This window comes from Cotesia glomerata, linkage group LG7, assembly GCF_020080835.1.
Source record: "Cotesia glomerata isolate CgM1 linkage group LG7, MPM_Cglom_v2.3, whole genome shotgun sequence".
NCBI classification, from domain to species: domain Eukaryota; kingdom Metazoa; phylum Arthropoda; class Insecta; order Hymenoptera; family Braconidae; genus Cotesia; species Cotesia glomerata.
This window is the reverse complement of record NC_058164.1, coordinates 16048882-16073367: the sequence shown is the minus strand read 5'-3', so window position 1 is coordinate 16073367 and position 24486 is coordinate 16048882. Positions and strand designations below refer to the sequence as shown.

The window sequence follows — 24486 nt, the reverse complement described above, 5'->3', positions numbered from 1 at the left end:
ATCAAGCTCTTGTGAGAGAGCGTGGTGCCTATAATTTCTTCGGTGCTGTTTCTGTAGTCCTTCCACTCGTGCACACTCGAAGAACGTGTGTTCGGCGTCGTTTATTTGATCCTGGCAGTATTTTGACATTGTCGTGAGGTGCAGGTCCACCTTAAAAAGATAGATGTTGAACTGTCCATGCCCTGTCAATAGCTGGGTAAGGAAGAAGTCTGTGTCCCCGTGCTTCCTAGAGAGCCAGACGTTGATGTTTCGGATCAGGCGCGCTGTCCATTTGCCCGTCTCCCCTGATGTCTATCGGTCCTGCCACTCTCACTGCATTTCAACCTTTATCCTTGTTCTTGCCTCTTTCATGTTTTCTCCACTGGTGTTAGCGTCGTAAATTTTTGCTCTCTCGAGCGCTAGTAAGTCAATGGGCGCGGCTCCCGCAATGACCAATACAGCCGCTTCGGAAACCGTGCGGTAGGCACATGCAACCCTGAGAGCACCTCGCCGCTGTACTGCCGCCATTTTTCGCCGGTAGGTCTTCTGCTTTAATATGTTTGCCCATATCTCCGATTCATAAAGCAGTACTGAATGGACTGCTTCCAAAAGAACTCTTTTCTTTTTGGTTCTTGGTCTCATGGTGACGTCAGTGTTCCTCCCATGTCCACAGCGAATGGTTTTTGAAACCATTTTTGACGTGTAAAAACGACCATCTCGATTTTCTGTTTGGCGAGTTTCAGGTGATGTTTATCAAGCTAAGTCTCGACGGCGTCAATGGTTTCCCGAACTAGCAGTTCGGCCTCTTCTACGCTGTCCACCACTATAGTGGTCGCAACGTCGTCTGCAAAGCCTGTTAGCTCTACTTGCTCTGGCAACGGGATTTCAAGAAGCCCGTCGTAGTCTGCCCCGTACTGAAAAAAAATATATGCCGCATAAACGGGGGCAAAAAAAAAGTATGTGGCGTATATATTTCATATGTGCAACGTATATGTATTTTTGTCAACATATATGCGCATATATATTTTTTCAGTGTGGGGCGTTTCATAGATCGGGCCCCATTATTGAGCCTTGCGGCACTCCAGCCGTTATGGCGTATTCTTGGGGGCCTTCAGTAGTTTCCACTGTTAGCTTTCTATCGTCATGGTAATTGTCGACTAGTGCCAGATTCTCTGGCTCCGCGTCAAACTTGTGCTCCAGAGGTGTGTGTGTGTGTGTGTGTATGAATACCATTTGGATCGATTCGAACCAGTAGATTTTGAGAAATCTTAAAAAAAACTACTAAAAAAAATTTTTTGGAATGTGGTTTTTTTTAAATTACTTTTAAATGGCTTCGGCGATCAATTCCAAAATATAATCAGCTCTTAAGATAAAAAAAATTAGGAAAACGGTTGATCCTAAAGGCCATCCCTGCAACTTCCCGCTATCTCCATACCTAAGTGCTCAACAATTCACTTATTTTTTAAGCTCTTCGAGCTCAAAAATATAATTTTTGTGTAATTTTGAGCTCTCCGAGCTCAAATAAATCGTTGTTCTATGCTTTTGAACTTTTCGAGCTCAAAAGGCTAATGGAAGTTTTATAAAACACTATTTTTTGAATTTTCAAACCGCAATAACTTCTGAATGAATTAACCGATTTTCTCGCGGTTTACGGCATTCAATGCAGTTTTTGAGTTCTTTGAAAAATTTTCAAGCGTCAACTGGTCAGACTAAAAATTTCATAGAAATTCTGATAAAAACATTTTTTTCAATTTTTTTCGACAACGATATCTCACGAACAAATCAACTTATTTTGACCGGGCTGGTGGCAATCGACGTGGTTTTTCGAGGTTAAGAGCTAATTAGTTTTTAAAATTGATCGGTTCAGCCGTTTGAAAGATATTTCAAAAAAACGAATTTTTGGAAATTTTATTTTTCAGATTTCTCAAAATTGATCGACTTAAATTTTGTAAATTAGTATCAGAATTACACACACGCACACACACACACACACACACACACACACACACACACACACACACACACACACACAACGTCGGAGACCAAGAAATCACATCCCAACCATTCATTCGATATCTGGGAGTGATGCTCGATGCCCGACTTAACTTCAAACAACAAGTTGAACACGTGACCACCAAAGCATCAGCAGTAGTAGCCAACCTAGTACGATTGATGCCCAACATCGGTGGCCCGAAGCAGACAAGGAGGTCATTGCTATCATCAGTAGTTACATCGGTCCTCACATATGGTATATCCATTTGGGCCGACGCACTTGAGATCCAAGAATCATGGAGGAAAGCATGTCCAGTTTACCGACTGAGCGCGCTAAGAGTAGCCAGCGCCTTTCGAACAATATCAGAGGAAGCAGTGTGTGTCATTTCCGGAACTTTGCCGCTCAGAGTCCTAGCTGAGGAAAGACGTAACCTTTACCAACGAAAGAGGACAACCGCACAAAGTGCCGAGGAACTCAGAGCTAAAGAACGGCAAAACAGCATCGCACGATGGCAATCGCAGTGGGACGCTGCGACAACAGGGAGATGGACACACCGTCTCATACCGAAGATCGACGTTTGGCTAAACCGAAGTCATGGCGAGGTCAATTACTATCTGACGCAGTTGTTGTCAGGACATGGATGTTTTCGGACGTATCTTCACCGCTTCAAGCATGATGATTCACCGGAGTGCCCGTCATGCCCAGGAATCAATGAAGACGCGGAGCACGTTTTCTTTGAGTGCCGTCGATTTTACCCACAGCGAGATGAGCTGGAGATGATCCTAAAGAAGAAAATCCAACCAGAGACAATAGTAGAAGCAATGTTGTCATCAAGAGCCTCCTGGAACGCCATCAACACATTTGCAACAGAAGTCCTTATAGACTTGCGTTCCATCGAAAGAAGAAGAGCAAATGACAACAACTAGAAGAAAGGTAAAATAACACCTTAGCTACCAGAAGAAAGAGCAGTAGCTAGATTCTCCCCTCACGAAGTAATGCCTAACGGCGGTTTCCATGAGAGATTAGGGGAAAGAGGAAAAGGGGTTTAGGGTTTAGTGGGTAGGGGTGCTAGCGTCGAGTTTTAGTATGACACTGCGTCGAGTCGCCACATATCCAGGCCAAACAACTATGCCTAGAATCCGTAAAAAGGATTCCCCCCCCCTTAAAAAAAAAAAAAAAAAAACACACACACACACACACACACACATACAGACACGGTGACATCAGCGCGGAAATAGTCAGGAACGCTTTCTAGGACCTCAAAACGTCGAGATCTGATGAAAACTCGATTTTCGAAAAACGAGGTAAAAACAATAACTTCCCGATTTTCGAAAATTTTCAATTTTCTTAGCGGGAAGTTAAAAAACAACGTCGATCCGTTTTAAACCTATAAAAGTTATACATTAAAAGTTTTAAGTTTTCTTAATTTTTAACATCCACGTACAGCCCTTTGAGGGTGAAATGTTATAAAGTTCGTTCTTTAAGATGCAATTTCATGCTGACGCTCGACGCTGATTAAGAGCGTCAAACGTGGTCACGTGGTACAATTTTGACCATAGCGCCATTTTAAATTAACGCAGCGTCAAATATTGGAGCGTCAAACTTCAAAGCGCTGAAAAAAAAAACAATAAAATTTTTAAATTTTAAAAAGCTAAACAATGTTTAGCTTTGACGCTGCATTAATTTAAGATGGAGTTCCAGCCGAAATTATACCACGTGACCTCATTTGACGCTCTAAGCCAGCGTCGAGAGCGTCACCATGAAATTGCACCTTTAATAGATTGCAACATGCTTTTATAAAATTATAAGAGATTTCGTGGAAATCTTTTTTTTAACCGATATTCATTTTGACAGTTTAACTTTTGGACAAATATTCATTTTTACTGATTAACTTTAATGCAGATGTTCATTTTTATTGATTTATTTGGATAGAATTTCATTTATTCAAATATCCATTCGGACAACTTTCATTTGTACCGATCATCATGTTTACAAATGTTTATTTATACACAACTTTAAAAATACTAATGATCATAATGTCGTTTATTCATAAAATCATTTCTACATTTATTCATTACGATTATTTATCCGCAATTTCTTTTGTTCAAATAATTATAATAGTTTTTTTACATCCGGATCTATCTTTTTAAATACATAAGTTCATTAAGTGAATGTATCATTTATTTTTTTATACACTTGTATTATTAATCATTTATTCAAATGATATTTTTTATTAACCAGTAAATTTATAAATTTTCATTTATAGTAATGTTCATTTTTCCATTTATCTTTTTGGAATTGAAATCAAATAAACATATTATTAGTTATTATCGGTTTGACAAGATTGAAAATTTTCAATCATAACACAATCATTTTAAATCATTATAGATAACCGAGATATACTCCTTATATCATGATTTAAAATGATTAAACGTGATTAAAAATTTTAAATCCTACTTGAATCATTTTAAATCATAAGAGGTGACAGAAATTCAAGGACTATTTCATGATTGGAAATGATTTGACATGATTAAAATTTTTTAATCCTAACTGAATCATTTTAAATCATAAGAGGTGACAGAAATTCAAAGACTATTTCATGATTGGAAATGATTTGACATGATTAAAAATTTTTAATCCTAACTGAATCATTTTAAATCATAAGAGGTGACAGAAATTCACAGAGTATTTCATGATTGGAAATGATATGGTATGATTAAAAATTTTTAATCCTAACTGAATCATTTTAAATCATAAGAGGTGACAGAAATTCAAGGAGTATTTCATGATTAGAAATGATTTGAGATGATTAAAAATTTTTAATCATTATTAATCATTTTATATTCTGTCAATTTCTCAGTATTTGAAATGATTTATAATGATTAATTGTGAAATTTTAAGAATGATTTACATGATTTGGTATGATTAAAAATGATTAAAAAATTAATCATTTTTAATCATTTCAAATCATTTTGTTTAATCAGGGTTTATTCATTTATATTCATCAGCATTTTTACAAACTTTCATATTTATTTGGACGAATTTTCATAAATCCAAACTTTCATCGATACCAAAGCAACACGAGCAGGCATAAATTATTGTCTCTTATTGAACGTTTAAGCATAAATTTTTCCCATACGAGTCAAATTTTTTGAGAAGAAAAAAAACATTTATACTATCCTAAACAACAGAATTATCTAGCTTCATACAAAGTATTTCTCTTTCTATTTTTATATGTTTATAAGTAATTTGTGCCCAACGTTTTCATTTGTTATACTAGAACAGAGATACTTAAGATAATATATAAGAAGGTATTCCAATCCTGCAATGCATGATGGGAAATGTGTCAAGCGGTCGCGCCACCACGAGTGTGTCAGACACACTAACCGGCAACTAAAGTATTTTCATGCTAACTCTCGCAATAATAATAAATTTTATTTAATAAATAATCATTGCATAAAAAAATTATTTTCACCCTCTAACAATAATAATAAATAATCATAATTAAATAGAAACCTTTGAATAACTTTTTTTATTGCATCCGTAAATTTTCCGGTTAAACCGGTTTTTCCTAAACGCAGTTTATGATTTACCTCTCACATCATTACGTTAAGCTCTATTGTGGCGCCTACACTTTTTGATAACTTTTCATTTACCAAGTCCGGGTTCGAAACTCGGCAATTCTAAATTTTTTTTTTTTTTTTTTTTTTTACAATTATTCTATAGTTTTATTATAATTTTTATTATTCCAATAGATTCTCAGGTCTTATACTGAATGTATTATTATTATTTATTAATTATTAGTAAAAATAATTAGATTAGAGCTCGTCTAATAACAGGTAAGTAATTAGTATGTATACAGTCATTTTAATTTATTGAAACAAGTACTTTTTTTTAAGTTTATTGTGCAAAATATATGAAATTATTATTGATCAAATCAACAAATTCAACGTATTACAATAGAAAATATGATGGACAGTATATATAGATAAAATATATTTATTCCAAGGACTAATATATGTATAAAATATTGTCACCCAGCAAGTAACTTTTAAAAATTGAAAGCCTCAATTTTATTGAGAAAGAAGAATAAATAATGTAGTATAATTAACTTATTTACGGACGGTTTTTGTTGACGTGCGCATATATGCGCTCTTAGAGCTGAAGACTGCAACATTGGGATTATCAGGTTGCACTGTAATGTCTTTTGCGAGAACATGGAGTCGCAATGAGATAAATTTTCCGAGTATTTTGTCGCGAATACCATGACATTTTGGGAAGACTAATGATTGATCGGCAGTTTCCAGGACACTCTTCATTACTTTTTCATGCACAGATTGCAAATGGAGAAGAGATTTTCTGTAAGTAGCAAAAACTTCTTCCGCAGTCTTCAAAAGTGTATATACTGCCTCTGTCGGATGTTTCAAGTTTCCTCGATTTATTGCATCCGTACTCGCGTTAGGCAAAGGAACTGAAGAGATTATTGCTGCCTCACAATCATTACAACCGTTCGCACAAGCAAACACTGCCCAACCACAAAGGTAATAAAGCCCATAGTTTTGTATTTCGGATAATTTACAATTTATCGGAATTTCAACGAAATTTTGTGAATCATCATTAGTAGTTTGGAGTTCAGTTTTTTTTTGCTTGAGAAATTCAATGTAGTACGGCTCATCATCGTCTTCATATGATGCAGACGCAGGGACACGTAAATACTGAGCCACTGCAATCAAGCGCATTCGGTAGCGTAATTGGCGAAGTTTAGGGTGAATATCACCACCAGCTCGAACCTGAGAAAATAAATTTTCTACAGAACTAGAAGTCTGACGCCCCATAAGAAGGTACTCCAATTTTTTTGTCAGAACTAGATCTTTTCGTAATTTTAACGCAGTAGTAGTAGCCAGAATGATGCCCCGTTGTATCGGTTTCCATCTATTATCAGAGCTAACTTGTAGTTCTCTGATAAAATCTCAATAAAGCTCTGCAGAAACTCTACTCGTTCTAACGATGCGCCATAAGTTCCGTGAGTTACTTTTGTGCCGACAAACCATGAACTCATACCACTGACTACATAATAAAATAAACCACCCAGTGGTCATAGCTGTTTGCGGAAGAAGACCAGTTTGCGCCGCTAGAATTAATGCATGTCCCATTTCATAGGTAAAAATTTTTCTAGCCAGTCCAACGTGCATTTTATCGAACTGTGGTGGGTCTAAAATAACAGTGGTGAGACCTTTTACTAGAACAGGCCCACCAAGTGATTGGTACTCTACAAGCTGTCGAACGTGGGTAATATTAACAAAAATGGGAAAAATTTTTTGAATTTAGAAAAATGTACTGAAACGAAGAGTATTATCTTAGATTAAAAATTTTTTCTCTTCACTCAGAAAAATTATTCTTTTCCAAATAGATTTCTTTTTTGGTTCAAGATTTTTTTTCGTCAGGCAAGTTACTTTTTTTTATCATGGTGGTAAATACCTCACACAAACGAGAATTCTCAGTAATGGGTTTTGAAATTTTACAAGCAGATGCCCATTTACTTCTCATCTCAACTGAACGAGAAAACCTCAGCATTTTAAAACCCTTTTCACTGCTGTTATGATAGTCAGGAAAGCTACATCCACCCATGATCTGCGTTAATAAATATTAGTTTAGATATTGTTACATACAATAAAAAGTTATCCAAATGCAGATTTATTAAAAATAAATATCCATACTTACTTAATTTAGCTCTTCAATACACACTCTCAACAACAAAACGTTAAGAAAAAACAAATTGACATTTTTAAACAAATGACAATCGCGAAATTCTATACTACTTGTATCTATCAAATAAATTAAAAATTTTCATTTGACTATGGGGCTGTTCATAAATTACGTAAGCACTCATTAGGGGGGGGGGGTCAAGCTGAATCTCTATGCATGCTTACTTAGGGGGGAGGGCGCTAGTAGACAAATCTTACGTAAGCAAAATTTTTAAATTATTTCAGTAGTCAGTAACTTAAATTACTTTTCTACTAAGATTCTCGATCGATAATGTCACACACAGTATTGTTTGGTAATAAGTTGTTAAAACAAGGCAGAAAGAGCGAAGCTGACATGAGTGTCAGAATCTTTTATTTTTGTTAAAAAATGCTAGTTGATGTACATAGTAAAAATTAAAGTAATAGAATCCTATTCAGTTGGAATAGTTTAAATAATCCATTTGGGGTTTATAAGGTTGAATCTTACCCAGTTGGTGTTAATTTGAAAAATTCAACCTTGTCCGTCAAGTTTAATTAATCCGTTTTTGCCTATTTTGTAATAAATAGTTTGATTCACTTTGCCTGTTCAGTCAGAACAGTTTGATATATTATTAGTAATATTCGAAGCACCTAATATTACTAATTAGCTCCAGTTCGTGTGTGAATGTTGCCAAGTTAGGCATCAGTGGTTAAAATAATTTATTTTATAGTTAATAAGCAAATTATCCAACGAATAAGTCAATCAGTTATTTGCATCTTGCCATTACATCCCACTCTAGTACGCGGTTTAAGGTGGATTCACCAGAACATGTACCAGAGGCCACGTGTTCCAGTTCACCCGGAGAAGTAACACCTACTCGAAGTCCTAATTAATAAGCTATACATAAGTATTGGTGTTGGTTTTATTAGTTTTTACGGCCAGTTCGAGGTATTTATTCTTAGATTTTATAAGTAACCGAGTCTCTGGAGCCAGGCAGAACTCATATTTTGAAACGTACCTTGAATGGTTAGAATCTAAGATTTAATTTATTAATTGATAAATTCTCTAAATAAGAAGTGGCGCATTCCATAGCGTTCCCTTTAAATCTACTACGTTTCAATGGCATTTGTTAAAAATTAAAAATATTTTTTAACTTATTTAAAGCCCAAAATTGATGTATATCTTACGTAAGATTTCAGAGGGGGGTGGATGCATCAGTTCAAAATCTTACTAATGCTTATCATGGGGGGAGGGGGGTTGTAAAATGCTCCAAATTATGCTTACGTAATTTATGAACAGCCCCTATACACATACATAAATAAATATTTTTAAGAATAAATAATTGTCATTATAATTTCTATAAAAATATTAATTAATTAGGATAAGAAATAATTTGCAATTAATAAGTACAATCAGATACCTCATAAGGGTAACGTTGAATTCGAAATTTCCCACCAGTAGCATTTGAATTGTGAAAAATTTTATTGTTAATATAACCCGATATTGTTCATTATATTTATTATAACATTTTGATAAAAATTTCAATAAATTAAAATGACTGTGTACATACTAATTACTTACCTGTTATTAGACGAGCTCTAATCTAATTATTTTTACTAATAATTAATAAATAATAATAATACATTAAGTATAAGACCTGAGAATCTATTGGAATAGTAAAAATTATTATAAAACTATAGAATAATTGTAAAAAAAAAAAAAAAAAAAAAAAAATTTTAGAATTGCTGAGTTTCGAACCCGGACTTGGTAAATGTAAAGTTATCAAAAAATATAGGCACCACAATAGAGCTTAACGTAACGATGTAAGAGGTAAATTATAAACTACGTTTAGGAAAAACCGGTACAACCGTAGAACTTACGGATGCAATAAAAAAGCTATTTAAACGTTTTATATTTAATTATTATTAGTTATTATTATTGTTAGAGGGTGAAAATAATTTTTTTATGCAATGATTATTTATTACATAAAATTTATTATTATTGCGAGAGTTAGCATGAAAATACTTTAGTTGCCGATTAGTGTGTCTGACACACTCGTGGTGGCGCGACCGATTGACACATTTCCCATCATGCATTGCAGGATTGGAATACCTTCTTATATATTATCTTAGAGATACTATGCTGAAAAAATAATTTTCTCGGTTCAAGAATTTTTCTCTTGAATCAAGCTAACGTTTTTTCAGTGAATCATTTCCATGGGTGCAAGAAAGAGAGAGAGAGAGAGAGATTGATTGATTGATTGATAAATTTATTTATGCCAAGGCACAGGCCAAATGGCAATTTAAATACAAAATATTTACATTTAAAAAAAAATAATATTAAATGTAAGTACATAGTTCTTAACCTAAATTTTAGAGTAATATTGCAAAAACTTTTAACCATTTTTAAACTTTTCTAAACTGATTCGACTATTATTTCAATTTAAATTTTTTAATTAGTATACAAGTACTGTAATCAACAAATTTAATCTATTAATTATTCAATTTATCAACTGTCTAAATTTAGTAAATAGTCAAAAACTTTATTTTTGAAGACTTCACTGCTACTTGAGTTTACGATTTCTTCTGGTAGTTCTTCCCACAGACGAATCACGGAGATCAAGAAGGAGTGTTCCATATAGGTGGTAGCAAAATGAGGTATCTTGAAGGAAGTATGTTTTTTAGCTGCTAGCCTATTGGAACGTCTAGCATCAATGTCTTCAATAAATAGCTCTCGTAAGTACTTGGGCTTTTCAACTTGAAGTAACTTGTAAAAATAACAGCTCATGTAGTACATTCGGCGATACTTTACAGACAGCCATCCCAGCTCACGTCTGAAAGGTGTAATGTGCTCATCTTTTTTGAGATTAAAAATAAATCTGACAGAGCAGTTAATCGCACGTTGTAGTTTTAAATTGTTATCAGAAGTTGAGTCGACCAATACAACGGAACAATAGTCAACGAGTGGTAAGATGGTTGCTGATACTAGTAATTTCCTTATAATAGTTGAAAAGATATTTTTCCTTACTTTGAGACAATGCAGAGCTGAGTTCACTTTACTAACTATCTGAGTGACGTGGTAGTTCCATGACAGATTTCTGCTTAGCTGAATACCTAAGCACTTGGTATAGTTAACGTAGGGTATTATGACACCATTTACTTCTATTGGTGGCAGATCCAAGTCCTCAAGCTTTTTCAACTTACTATTAGAGCCCAAGATCATAGCCTTTGTTTTAGCTAGGTTGATTTCCAATCCATGGTCTCTTGCCCAGTCAGCGACTGATTGAGCATCCGAGTTGACCCTCCAGATAGCATCATGTAGCTGATAGAAAAAGAAGTGAGAGTATATATATTTGTCGTCAGCAAACAATCCATGCTTGCAATATACCAGCCGCTGAGCCACAGAATTCATGACTATTAGAAACAGGATTGGACCCAGAACAGATCCCTGCGGAACACCAGATGACGTTTTGAGTAGTTGAATTGGAGTCCCAAGATCGTTTAATATTGATTGAGATCGACCCGACAAGTAAGAGAAGAACCAATTTATTGTTTCCATTGAGAAACCAAGCTCAAATAGCGCAATCAGTATATTTTTGGGATCAACATAGTCGAAAGCTTTGCTCAAGTCAAACAATACTAATACAGTGAGTTTGTTGTTGTCCATTGCCTGTCGAATATCATCAGTGAGTTTCAATAACGCTGTTTGCGTGCTGTGATGTTTTCTAAATCCAGACTGAAAAGGATCAAATAGCTCATTATCTTCCAAATATGCTGTCACCTGATTAGCAATAATTCTTTCAAAGACTTTAGCCAAATGCGACAAATTTGCAACCGGCCGAGTGTCTGACGGTGACCTTGGTGGTGTAATTTTATTTAATGGTATTATATAGATAATCTTCCAAATATCAGGGAAGATACAACAATCAAGAGATCTATTAAATAAATCTGTAAGAAAGAGTGAGATTTGGGGGATATGATCTTTCAGCCATCTCAGATCAAGACCATCAGGACTTTTACCTTTTGATTTGGATAGTGTGAGGTGCAATGCCTTGGTGACATCAACTATATCAATCTTTGTCCAATGAAATGAGCAGTCAACCTTCTTTGTATGGTCAATAGGTAAATTATCTATGAAATTTGCATCACTTGGTTGATGTTTCCTAACTATGTTTGCATAGTACTCATTCAACTCGCAAGCATCAAAGAAATTAAGCGGTGACGAGGGGTTTGATTTGATTAAGCCAAGATGTTTGAGTTTGCTCCAGACAGTCGAACCATAAGGCAAATTTGAAAGAGCAGTTTTGAGGTATTCTTCACGAGCTTGATTCAGCTGGATTTTTAATTCTTTTCTTTTGAATCTAAAGAGAACAATCAAGTTTGGATCCTTGTATCTCTTTGCTTTTTGTAGATTTTATCGCGCTCCTGACACTTAATTTTTAACTCTTTGGTAAACCACGGATTACTCACTCGCGTCACATTTCTTGTAAGTAAGGGTGCATGTATATCTAGAGAGTCCAAAACCCCAGCTTTAAAAATACTCAGTAGTCCATCAGGATTAGAATTTTCAAGCACAAAATTGTCAATTTTCAACGCATCCATCAGCGACATTGATAAGGCCAGGTGATCACAGTTTTTAAAGTTCCTGAAGGTTAATCTCTTTGGAAGAGGTTTTAAGTTATCCAGTCTGTATTGGCAGAGTAAGTAGTCATGACCATCAATAAATGGGAACTCAGACTTCATAAACGAGGATAACTTGGTTTCATTATCCAGTAAAATGACGTCTAACCAGGAATCACAATTGTTTTTGTGAAAAGTAGCACCAAAGGGTACACAATGAAGTGACGATTCAGCTATGAAATTCTTTAGATGGTTCGAAGAGAGAGAGAGATTGATTGATTGATAAATTTATTTATGCCAAGGCACAGGCCAAATGGCAATTTAAATACAAAATATTTACATCTTAAAAATAATAATATTAAATGTAAGTACATAGTTCTTAACCTAAATTTTAGAATAATATTGCAAAAATAATATTTCAAATTTACTTTCTTTCAAAAACTTTTAAACATTTTAAACTTTTTTAAACTGATTCGACTATTGTCTCAATTTAAATCCTTTAATTAGTATAAAAAGTACTGTAATCAACAAATTTAATTTATCAATTGTTTAATTTATCAACTGTCTAAATTTAGCAAATAGTCAAAAACTTTATTTTTGAAGACTTTACTGCTACTCGAATTTACAATTTCAACAGGTAATTCTTCCCACATACGAATCACGGAGATCAAGAAAGAGTGCTCCATATAGGTGGCAGCAAAATGATGTAGTTTGAAGGTAGTATGTTTTTTAGCTGCTAGCCTATTAGAACGTCTAACATCAATGTCTTTGATGAATAGTTCTCGTAAATACTTGGGCTTTTCAACTTGAAGTAACTTATAAAAATAACAGCTCATGTAGTACATTCGGCGATACTTTACAGACAGAGAGATTGATTGATAATTTATTAATGCCAAGGCACAAGTCAAATGGCAATTTTAAATACAATATGATTTACAAATACAGTAATAATAGCAAAATTACATAAGTACATAAACTAGAATATAAATCTAATATAAAAATTTATATTTATTTTTATCTGATTCAACTAACGAACTCAATAAATTATTTAATTAAAAACAGCTGATAAAAGAACAAAGTTGGAGAATTGAACACTTCGAATCTAACAGTAATTTTCAGAGAATTTGTCACTTTACAATAACATAATTAATAATCCAAATTCAACAGATGATCAAACATTTTATTTTTGAACACTTCAAGACTAGATGAGTTGACAATCTCTTCAGGTAGTTCTTCCCACAATCGTATTACACTCAATTGGAATGACCGCTCCATGAAGGTCGTAGCAAAATGCGGAAACTTATAAAGAGAGTGTTTTTTGGCTGAGAGAGAGATTACTTTACAGAGAGAGAGAGAGAGAGAGAGAGAGAGAACGAGTGAGAATGCAAACTCGTGATGTTATGTTATGTCATTTGTAAAACTAGGCAACAAGTTCATAAACATGTCAATCCTTGATGAAGCTCTTAATTAAGGCTAAGCCGTAATAAAAGTATTTTCTAAAATTTGATTTTTTAAAAAATTATTAAGCGAACTATTATAAAGGTTCCGCAATAGCTATTCATATGTTATTTTTGGAAGCTTTATTTTATTTAATTTAAAAATTAATTAAATACGTTTTATGAAAATAAAATTAACAATAGAGTATCATTTTTGAAAGATTGACTTAAAGTTTTTTTTTCGACGGGGATTTATTCTTTTTTTCGGGGTTGAATTAAAATTATAAATAATAGAAGTAGAGTTGCAGGAGTCAAAACTTATTGATATGATTAAAAACTATAAGTTTCCTCCTCTTTAAGGATTTTTGTTCAAAATTTATCAAATATTAATAGTTTTTGAGTTATTAATGAAAAACTAAACACCATCTTTTCTTCATCTTAATTTTTATGAGTTTTATTTGCTTATTTTCACTCATATTTTCAAGAGATTTATCAAGAATTAGCTGACCCGGTGAACTTCGTATCACCTACAATATACTTTGTTACACCTTTCGATCAGCGATTATCAATCTTTAAACTCTAATCTACTTCGATAACGAATAAATACTGGCTGTATGAAATGCGGTTAGAATTTCGTCAAGTTATTAAATGAAACTCGCTTCTTATTATCGCCTGAAAATCAAGATCCCAAAAAAATCAACATTGAATTTACGGGAATTTACAGCTTAACTTACGAGTTTTCCAAAAATTTTATTCTTTTGAAAACATCCCTGAACTATAGCGAACAAAACAAAAAGAAAATTTTGGAAAATTGGTCCAGCCATTTTTGAGTTTTAGTGAGACGAACGCAGAGCAACTCATTTTTTTTTTATTTTTTTTGCTGAACTTCGGGTTTTTCAAAAATTTTTATTTTTCTAAACCATCCCTGAACTATAGTGAGTATAAAATAAAAGAAAAGTTTTGAAAAACAGTCCAGCCGTTTTTTAGTTTTAGCGAGACTAACGCACAGCAATTTATTTTTATATATATAGATTAACACGTTTTTGAACTTTTTGAGTAGCCCACGTTACGATATTTTTTTATATTTGTTGTAAGTATTTTTTCTGAGATTTTGTCCTTGATAAAAATTGCAATAATTTTGAGAAGTTTATTATTCATTATCAATTATAAATCTATTAATTTTGAGAATTCGGTAAGTAAAATCCCACTTTGTAAAAACTTCCTTCTTCTTTGAGAAATTTCAAAAAATATTTCTGAAAAACAATATTTTTTATAAATAACAAAAAATTCTAGAAAAATAATTAATTTCGCTTTAAGTATATTTACTTTAAATTGGTTTCAACTTATCCAGAGTAAAAAAATGATTAAACAAGTTCTATTTTCATTCAAATGATTTAAAATGGATTTTTTCACGAGAGTTCAAGTTCGTTTTCACTGTTGGATAGTAACTTTCTTTTTTATTTCAAACAGCTACTAAAAAATATTTACCACGACGAAAAAAATATATATAAAAACTTCACTTTTTATTCGTTGAAGCTTACACTTTATCAAATAAATTAAACAATAAAAATATTCGTTTCATCGTTATTTATATCATATACATGTATTTATATATTTTTATATCGAATGAGTCAGGTGAAGTTTAATCAACTCAGGAGCACGCAGTGAATATAGAAAACTAAATAGTGCTTAAAATTTTGGAAATATTTTCTTCAAGTTCGATTTGAAGTAATTTTAAGTATAACATTTGTACATTTAATTTTAATTCGTGCAACATTAATATATTGTCAATATTATTGTAATAATATTCCTTCGATATCTCATTCACATCATCAATTCAGCCAAACGTAACTCAAATAACGCTTTATCAGTAACATATTTAAACATATTCAATTTAATAAAATTTTTTAAATGGTATTTTTATCATTTTCATCAATTGTTGTTATCGTGTATTGAGCCTTTCAAGAACTCGTCTTTAGTAATATTTTGATTCACTTGATCATTTTCATACTCTACAAAATCATCAAACAAGCTTGGCCATGCTTCGGCATCATCATATGCACCAAGATCATTACCAATAACTTCTACAAAATTAAGAAACATATTCCAAGTGTCTCTGGGTATTCCACGTACATGATGACATTCTAAAAAAGACAGCCATCTTAAAAGTAAAGATGGCTCACGGATTGAAAAGACTAATTTCCAAAGAACAATAGCCATATCAACAGGAAGAATTCGTTGACCTGAAGTTACGTCAAGACCAAATCGAAACGTAAATCTATATAAATCTTTAAACATTTCAGCATTGTTAATTAGTTCTTGAACGATTTCTGGTAATCGTGTTTGTATACCTTGTATGCTGTCAACATACATTGATTTTAACCCATTCACAAACTCTTTACGCGTAAATTGACACATTTGTTCAGCTTCAAGTTTCCACGCGAGAACGAGAACTTTGAAATCATTAGGTGAAAGTTGGAGATCATTGCAAAGTCTTTCGATTCCATCAGCTAATATTATATCTTCATGTGGGTCCTATTCATTTAAATAATAATTGTACAAGTTAATTATATTAAAAACCAAAAAAAAAAGGGTGAATAAATGAAAATGAATAACTAAATTTACCTTATATTGATCAAACAACATGGACAACTTTTCGTCTTGCGACTCTTTTGGATGTTTATCACTAAACGTATTAACATTTGTTGCCATTGAACGACAAAGAGGAAATCTTGCATAAAAAGCTCGAGATATGCGTAAATTATTTTGAATTGGTAATGATCCACAATTATCAGAGCCTATGTTATTTGGAACTGACACAGTAGACACAAGCGACTTTTTGTTACTATTACTTAGTGTCTCATTTGACACTAAGGATTCTTTCGTACAAGAATTTAATGGGAACAATCTTTTGAGCTCCATAGTTTCTGAGAAAATAATTTTAAGAAATTTTGATTATTTATTTTTATTTAAATTATTTTAGTTGAGAGAAAATATATACCTTCTTTAATGTCAGGTACGTTTGATGTATCAGTGATAGACGACTGAAGTGGCGCTTTGAAACAAGACCAGCAGTTTCCCATTGATTCTTTTTTTGATTCTATTCAAGTAAATTGAATTTTGCATCTGTGATTCAGTCTTTAATTGGCAGTTCTGCTCCGACACTTTAAAACCATAAATAGCATGTAAATAGTTTTAATAAAAAAAGAAAAGTTTATATACTTACTTATGCTTAATACAACGTAATTAAATAATTTTCACAGTTATTACCTCACAAATATTTAATAATTTTCATTAAATTTGAAAGCTTTGAATCATATTTTTTATAAGACAGCAGATATAATTTTAAATAAAACTGGGCTCGAAAACTGTAACATATAAATATAAAATAAATATTAATAACTTGACAAGAAAAAAAATTTTTTTTCATCTACATACATTTTTCTAAATAAATTTACTAGTCGAATTCGACCAAGTATCGTCATTTGTTTTTTCAACATACGAATATACTGTTTTAACAACATAGAATAATTTTTCATGTGATAACAATTTTGATTATTTGTAAATATGCAATAATGGATAGTTTCTGTGGGTCGTACATAAGTAACTCCCACACAATCAATTATAAACTTTTAATACAAATTCCAAACATTATTCAATAAATAATTAAATTTTGATCACTCATAACTACTAGATTATGTTTGACAAACGAGGTTTCATATAATTTTCGTAACATCGGAATCTCACTTGGATAATTCCTTAAATTGCTTAATCGAATATGATGTAGCAAGTAAAGTTGGATGATAAATTGCAATACATTATACTTGGCAACTCAAATATTCAAAGTTTATCAAAATAAATCAATGACAAACTAAAATAAAGATAAATGATGAAAAATTCACAACTTTTGAAATAATAAACTAACATTAAGGCTCAGTGTCAATACCGTTAACCCTTGTTTTTTTTTTTTTTTTTATCCTATTTTCCTATGGTCAACTATTGTCTTTTTCGAACTTTTCGGGGGGCCACGTGCAAACAAATGACACTGAAATTATCAGACAATTTACCATTTTTGAATTTTATTTAATAAATAAACTAAGTCCAGAAAATCATTTTTAAAAAATTGCATTTATAATTTTTTACAACTTCTAAATGTGAAATTTTTTTTAATCTCTTCTAAATCGTTTATTCTTATAATTTATTTGTTAAAAAAATAATCTTGAAAATTAACAAATATTTCTCAACAGTATGATGTGTTATGCTTCCATCTAGTGGATGTTATTTTTATTTATTGAAAACTTTACTTACTGTAGTTCTTTCGCCCGTGAGTATTAAGATACTCGGTTTCAGCGCGGGAAAGGAATCATTTTAAATAAAAGAATTCTATTTAGACGTTATTTAATTAATTTTGATCAAAATTATTTAGTTGGTTTCAATTTATTATTCAAGTTGACAAAATATTAAAAAGCTTCAAAATATAAAATTGAGGTTTACAATGACGTGATCTTAGCAATCTAAGCTCTCGGTGAGAAGTGTCGTTACATAGTTTTTCCGAAGAGCTTCAAACTCCGTTCTTCTCCCACCATAACTTCCATACATACATCCACTCTAAGGAATACATAAGCACACACATTTTCTACTACATATAAATGATCCTTATATACTAACATGTATTTTCTCTATATCTATATATATTTATTTCAGCCTATTGGCCTGAAAGTTAGACTTCACTAATATACACTTTTAGCAATACAGTCATTATGTTTATTTAACTATTTTTATTAATTTAACAGATCCTTTTAAAATCTATTTATAATAAAAATTAACTTATAATTAACTTGAAATTAAATTACAATAAAAATTATAATAAACTATAACATGAAAATATATATATTATATATACTCGATTTTTACTTGTATACCGTTTCTTTGGTTTTTACAAGGCTGAGTAGATGGTAACTGTCGCATTCAGCGAGTGCGCCACCATCCTGTCTTTATACTGTCCTGTTTTTATACTACGTTTGGACCCCAGCACATCCCTTTTCACTCCTGTATTTCACTGCCATAATCAACCTTATTTTTTTCGCACATTTATTCTCAACTTTTTATTATCACTGCGGCTGTGGACTGACTTGTGCTTTCTGTACTGTATTTACCCTATTCCTCACCCCTTTCTATCGGTTGTTGGAATAGTGGCGATGGGGAAACCACAGAGAAAACCCATGCCAGTACAGTTCGGCTACCGGAGCGACCCCCGATGGTTAGTGTTGGAACTATTCGAACAACCGTCGGGGCCCGAACCCTCGCCTCACGGCATGATGTGCGAGCGAACTAACGGGATAATGACTTAGCCCGCTCGGCCGTCATGCCACGTCATATATATATTATATTATTTATAATATATGTTGGATTAATGTTTGAGTTTGACTAATTAATAACTTGAATTAAATATTATTTCTATTATTTTACAATCGGATTTTCTAATAAAATTATAAGTCAGTTTAATTATTATCATGTATAAAAGAATAGACATTATCGTTTAATCATAAATTAAATAATAATTAAATAATGATTGAATCATAAATGAATAGTAAACTAATTAAATAATAATTATTAATTATAAATTAAATACAAGATAATAATTATTAACTATTTTAACTTAATTTTGCTTAACTACAATATTATATAAAGTTAGATTTTAACAGTAAATGTTATTTAACAATCTTATTTTTGTTTAGTTACATATGGTTTTGTATTATTCTTTGTTACTTTAGAACAAGGGTCTATTGAATTTCACACGTGTCTTTTACGACTTTTTCTGATAGGGTTTTAAGTTCCATGTGGCGAGAAATAGTCCTTGAATTATTCAAGTACTTTTTATGGGTTCTGAGAATTCGGTTACAATGTCCTTTTGTACCGAAATATGTTTTTTTATTTTCTTTTGTAAAGAAAACAGAGTTAACTAAAAGATGTTTATCACAACTGGTAAGAGTAAAAGCATTAAATAAATGATTTGAATATTTACTTCGAATATAAAATTTAACTAATTTTAATCATTTAATATTTACTAATTTGAATATTTCATTTGAATTCGAGCTCTCATAATAGATAGCGCTCTAATAACAGGTAGCATCACCTGCTGGATGCACTAGGTGCATCACAGATGCAAATAAGCTAAAATTTCCAATTTTTTTTAATAATCTCCTCGACGACGAAGCGAATTTTAATACTACAAGATATCATACCGGAACACACCCCAAAAGCATTTCTATATTTATTGTATTGTTTTTATTACTTTTCCAGTTATAAAGTGATAAAAGTGAATATAAAAATATAAATATAGTCTTTGGCAAAGTACATTGTACTTACTGTACTTACATTATGGAGATGGATGTAACTTAATTCTTACGTTTCTTTGTACAGATGTCTCTGAGTAAAGGCGTAACCTCGCAATAAGCAATAATGAAAGTAAAAAAGTTTTGAGTGAAACGTTGGTGTCATACTTATAATAATACTTATAATAAAAATAAAATAAATAATAATATTAATATACTTAGTATTGCTACGAAATACTGTTTGATTTATTAAAAAAATATAATTCTTTAAATAATGGTTTTGTTTTACTACTTTGTGATAGATTGATGTTTAAAACAATTTCTGTGTGATCCGATCTAAAATGGTGAAATTTATTTATTTGGTGAATCCTGTTCTGTCGTGATTTCACTATAGGATCTAAGTATATATTTGATGAACGTCATCTCTGGTATATGCAATCGGAATGCATTATTCTAAAAAACTATATCTTTAAACTTTTAATAATAAGTTTTTCACGTTTGTCAAATTCTATACTTTGTGATTTTTACAAAGTTCTTTGTAACATTACAGAAGTAAATAGCTATCTACTATTCTGTTTTCAAAAAATTAATTATTGTTTAATTATTTTTTAAAAAAAAGTCAATTTAAGAATTGAATTTTTTATTATTTATTGACAAGCCTAGTGTAATGGATAGTTGCTCAAATGGAAAACAGTGTTATTCCTCAATGTTATCTTGGATCTTATTTTGATAGACGTATAATTATTAACCTTTGAATCTTTTATATTAATTCATGTTTTTCACTAAGATATTTTGAAGTGACTCAGTTAATTATCATAAAAAGTGAAAATCTTTAAAAAAATCTTTAAAAAAACAACCTAATAATTATTAAAAAAAAAAAAAAATTATGACAGAGTATAAACTAGTTGTTGTTGGAGCTGGAGGTGTAGGAAAATCTGCGCTCACAATTCAATTAATACAAAATCATTTTGTTGATGAATATGATCCTACAATTGAAGATTCATATAGAAAGCAGGTAAAATATCTTATTATTTTTAATGTTAAAAATTAAATTTGCTTTTATTTTATTGAATATCTGCGCAGTGAAAATTATAGACATACATTTTTTTTATTATACTTTTATCTGGATATATAAATATAAAATGCAAGTAGAAAATAATTTCAAGCTTGTTTAAAAACTATTGAAAAAGGTTTAATTTATTTTTTTTTTATTATTTAATTTATCTAAAAAAAAAAAACAAAATTTCAAAATTTTTTTAGGCCTATTGGAGTATAATAAAAGTCTTTCACTGTCATGTACTAACTATTTTAATCAAAAAATACGTAAATTGAGTTTATTTTTTTTAAACTCAAGCTACATTAAAAAATATTGCAAGTATAAATTAATATTGACTATTTCTTGTGTTTAATAGGTGGTAATTGATGGAGAAACTTGTTTGTTGGATATCTTAGATACTGCAGGACAAGAAGAGTATAGTGCTATGAGAGATCAATATATGAGAACTGGTGAAGGATTTTTACTCGTTTTTGCTGTTAATTCTGCAAAAAGTTTTGAAGTATGTGTTTCTTAATGTTTCTCATTATCTTTGAATGACCTTACTTTATTCTATAAAATTTTTAAGGATATAGGAACGTATAGAGAGCAAATTAAAAGAGTGAAAGATGCTGAAGAAGTGCCTATGGTATTAGTTGGAAATAAGTGTGATCTTCAACAATCGTGGGCTGTGAATATGACACAAGCAAGAGAAGTTGCTCGCCAATACGGTGTTCCATTTGTAGAAACATCAGCAAAAACTCGAATGGGAGTTGATGATGCTTTCTATACTTTGGTTTGTTGATAGTTGTTCATTTGTTAAATCTTATTAAAATTAAAAAAAATTAATCATTGATTTTATGATTATCTTAGGTCAGAGAAATAAGAAAGGACAAAGAACATCGAGGAAAAGAAAAGAAAAAAAGGATGCGTGCTAATAATTCGGGTCGTGGTCGAACGCGATGCTGTCTACTGTAATTTTTGTTTTGGTTCATTTAAACCATTAATGTCAAATTCCAACATCAACATATGAACAATATAAAAATATATCATTTACTCATATTTCAACTTTTTGAATTCGGTATGCTTTAAAAGAAACTGCTACTTATGTATAACTTAAATTGAAAAATATATCAAGAGTAACTTTTTATATTAACAAGATAATTAAAGATTCTTCATAAACTTAAATATAAATTTTTGTAAATTCTCAAGCTATAACTACAGGATTGCCAATAGGATCGCAATTATTTTATTTGAAATTTTGATAACATTTTAGGGATAAGTCAATTCTATTATTATCCGAAATATAAGTAAGTGAAAAATTAAGTTTCAAAAGAAAATGATTATTTCATCAATGTTTAACAACACCAAAAGTATATGGTAAATCTAATTTTATCAAGTACTTACTTATTGGACAAACGAATTTTTTTCCAAAGATCACTAAGAGTGAGCAGTAATAAATGTATTTTTAGAAATTTTGATATTCTAATTACTTTTTAGAACAATTTAATAATCGAGTTATACGAAATTTCCGCAATGATAAGTTTAATGTATTTCTTCAGAAACTTTATTTTATTTAATTTTAAAACTAATTCGAGATATTCGAAAAACAACATTTTTGAAAATACATCCACAGATTCGGTAGAATCTGGCGCCAAGTTCCGTTCAAAAATCCCGTTGTAAACGGAGCGCCAGACTACCGACTGTGTTTACTGTAAGCAGAACGGTATTTCGAGGTTGCAAAATTTTATTTAATTATATGGTTCTCCTTTTTCCAAAATGATATATTATAAAAGTAATTTATACTTTATTTTACTGATATTAATTAATTATAATCAATTATAACACTTAATTCACTTAAAATTATTAAATTTTATCAGCACAAACTATAGTAAGCCCAGAAATTTCGATCCTGACTTTTTTTCGATGGGGAATATCAGCGCCACAGACTAGATAAAATGAATATGTGTAGTAATCCTTCCTATAGACACGCAACTACAGTAAAAAAAAGTGATTCGTAGCTTGCATCTATGGCCGCCAGGGTGCACTGGAATTACATCTACATAAACTGTAGCTTCAAGGGGATAGTTTGCAGTAAAAAATGCAGTCAACACGAGATTTAAGTTGTTATCAATTGTAAATTTTCATTATAATTACAAAAAATACTAAAATCCGAACAAAAACAGTTTCACTGTAAAAAAGTCGCGCCAAGTCCACGTTCATAAGACTATTAGGAAAATAGTATATTACACACCTAGGGAAGTAAAGTAAGAAATGTCTCAGATCACATGTAATTGTTGGCCGAGGCGAAGCCGAGGTCAACAAACATGTGATCTGAGGCTTTCTTATTTACTTCCCGAGGAGTGTATACTATTTTTTTGTCCGACGAAGGCGGAAAGCGGCAACTTAGTTTAGCGCAGCGGGACGAAAGTTGCCACTTTCCGCCCGGAGGGCAAAAAAATTTTTTTTTTGCCCTCCGGGCGGAAAGTGGCAACTTTCGTCCCGCTGCGCTAAACAAAGTTGCCGCTTTCCGCCTTCGTCGGACAAAATAGTACTCCTCGGGAAGTAAATAAGAAAGCCTCAGATCACATGTTTGTTGACCTCGGCTTCGCCTCGGCCAACAATTACATGTGATCTGAGACATTTCTTACTTTACTTCCCTAGGTGTGTAATATACTATTTTTTTTTCTTTACAAAAAGATACAAAATTAAAAAATCTAAGTAACCGATATGATTGTTTATAATTTTCGGAAATTAAAAAAAATTTTATTGTAAATTTAAAAATTAAAAAAAAATTTTTAGAACGTACTTGGTGTGCGTCATTGTGTATTTCAATTTTTTTAAAGTCCTAGTAAATAGATTTTATGAATTTCATTAAAAGTAAAATATTTTGCAACCACGCACACTAAATACGTTCTAAAATTTTTTTTTAATTTTTAAATTTACAATAAAATTTTTTTTAATTTCCGAAAATCATAAACAATCATATCGGTTACTTAGATTTTTTAATTTTTTTATTTTGTATCTTTTTGTAAAGAAAAAAAAAAATTTTTTTTTCCTAATAGTCTTATGAACGTGGACTTGGCGCGACTTTTTATACAGTGAAACTGTTTTTGTTCAGATTTATTACTACCCTTGCGACTTTAAAATCATTCTGAAAGCAATCTGTAAACATTCTGAAAAGATTATGATTTCATGATGGTTTCAAAGTATTTTCAGAAAGGTTGTGTGCCTATTTTTCAGCGTGAAACCATAGTGATTTCTATGTAGAATCAAAATAATATCGAATTGAAATCAAAATAAATCTGTATTCACTATTGTTTTGCTCTGTTTACAATTTGATTTCACTCTGAAAAAAAGGCACAGA

At 31.5% G+C, this 24486-nt stretch overlaps 2 protein-coding genes across 3 annotated transcripts; one reads left to right on the top strand and one right to left on the bottom strand.

The window, feature by feature from the left end:
* Positions 1-15253: 15253 nt before the first annotated feature.
* LOC123268734 (DCN1-like protein 3) lies at positions 15254-17075 on the bottom strand. Of its 2 annotated transcripts, none has more exons than XM_044734077.1 (4): positions 17022-17075; positions 16753-16915; positions 16377-16678; positions 15254-16286 (listed from the first exon to the last, which is right to left on the bottom strand). In XM_044734077.1, exons 2-4 carry the CDS (start codon positions 16832-16834, stop codon positions 15684-15686), a joined length of 987 nt encoding a protein of 328 aa, XP_044590012.1. In that variant the 5' UTR covers positions 16835-16915; positions 17022-17075; the 3' UTR covers positions 15254-15683. The 2 variants fall into 2 exon arrangements, with proteins under 2 accessions (XP_044590012.1, XP_044590013.1); XM_044734078.1 differs by lacking the exon at positions 17022-17075 and adding an exon at positions 16978-17019.
* Positions 17076-20285: 3210 nt separating this feature from the next.
* LOC123268736 (ras-like protein 1) lies at positions 20286-22594 on the top strand. The gene is made up of 4 exons (XM_044734079.1): positions 20286-21101; positions 21499-21642; positions 21709-21915; positions 21993-22594. The coding sequence occupies exons 1-4, from the start codon at positions 20973-20975 to the stop codon at positions 22095-22097; spliced, it is 585 nt and encodes a 194-aa protein (XP_044590014.1). The 5' UTR covers positions 20286-20972; the 3' UTR covers positions 22098-22594.
* The last annotated feature ends 1892 nt before the right edge of the window (positions 22595-24486 follow it).

Excerpts from the sequence above, each read along its gene's own strand:
- LOC123268734 (XM_044734077.1), bottom strand. The coding sequence starts at position 16,834 with ATGGGAAACTGCTGGTCTTGTTTCAAAGCGCCACTTCAGTCGTCTATC. Across the intron at positions 16,679-16,752 it reads CGTACCTGACATTAAAGAAG|AAACTATGGAGCTCAAAAGA; the intron begins GTATATATTTTC and ends TTATTTTCTCAG. Across the intron at positions 16,287-16,376 it reads TGTTGTTTGATCAATATAAG|GACCCACATGAAGATATAAT; the intron begins GTAAATTTAGTT and ends TTAAATGAATAG.
- LOC123268736 (XM_044734079.1), top strand. The coding sequence starts at position 20,973 with ATGACAGAGTATAAACTAGTTGTTGTTGGAGCTGGAGGTGTAGGAAAA. Across the intron at positions 21,643-21,708 it reads ATTCTGCAAAAAGTTTTGAA|GATATAGGAACGTATAGAGA; the intron begins GTATGTGTTTCT and ends AAAATTTTTAAG. Across the intron at positions 21,916-21,992 it reads ATGATGCTTTCTATACTTTG|GTCAGAGAAATAAGAAAGGA; the intron begins GTTTGTTGATAG and ends TGATTATCTTAG.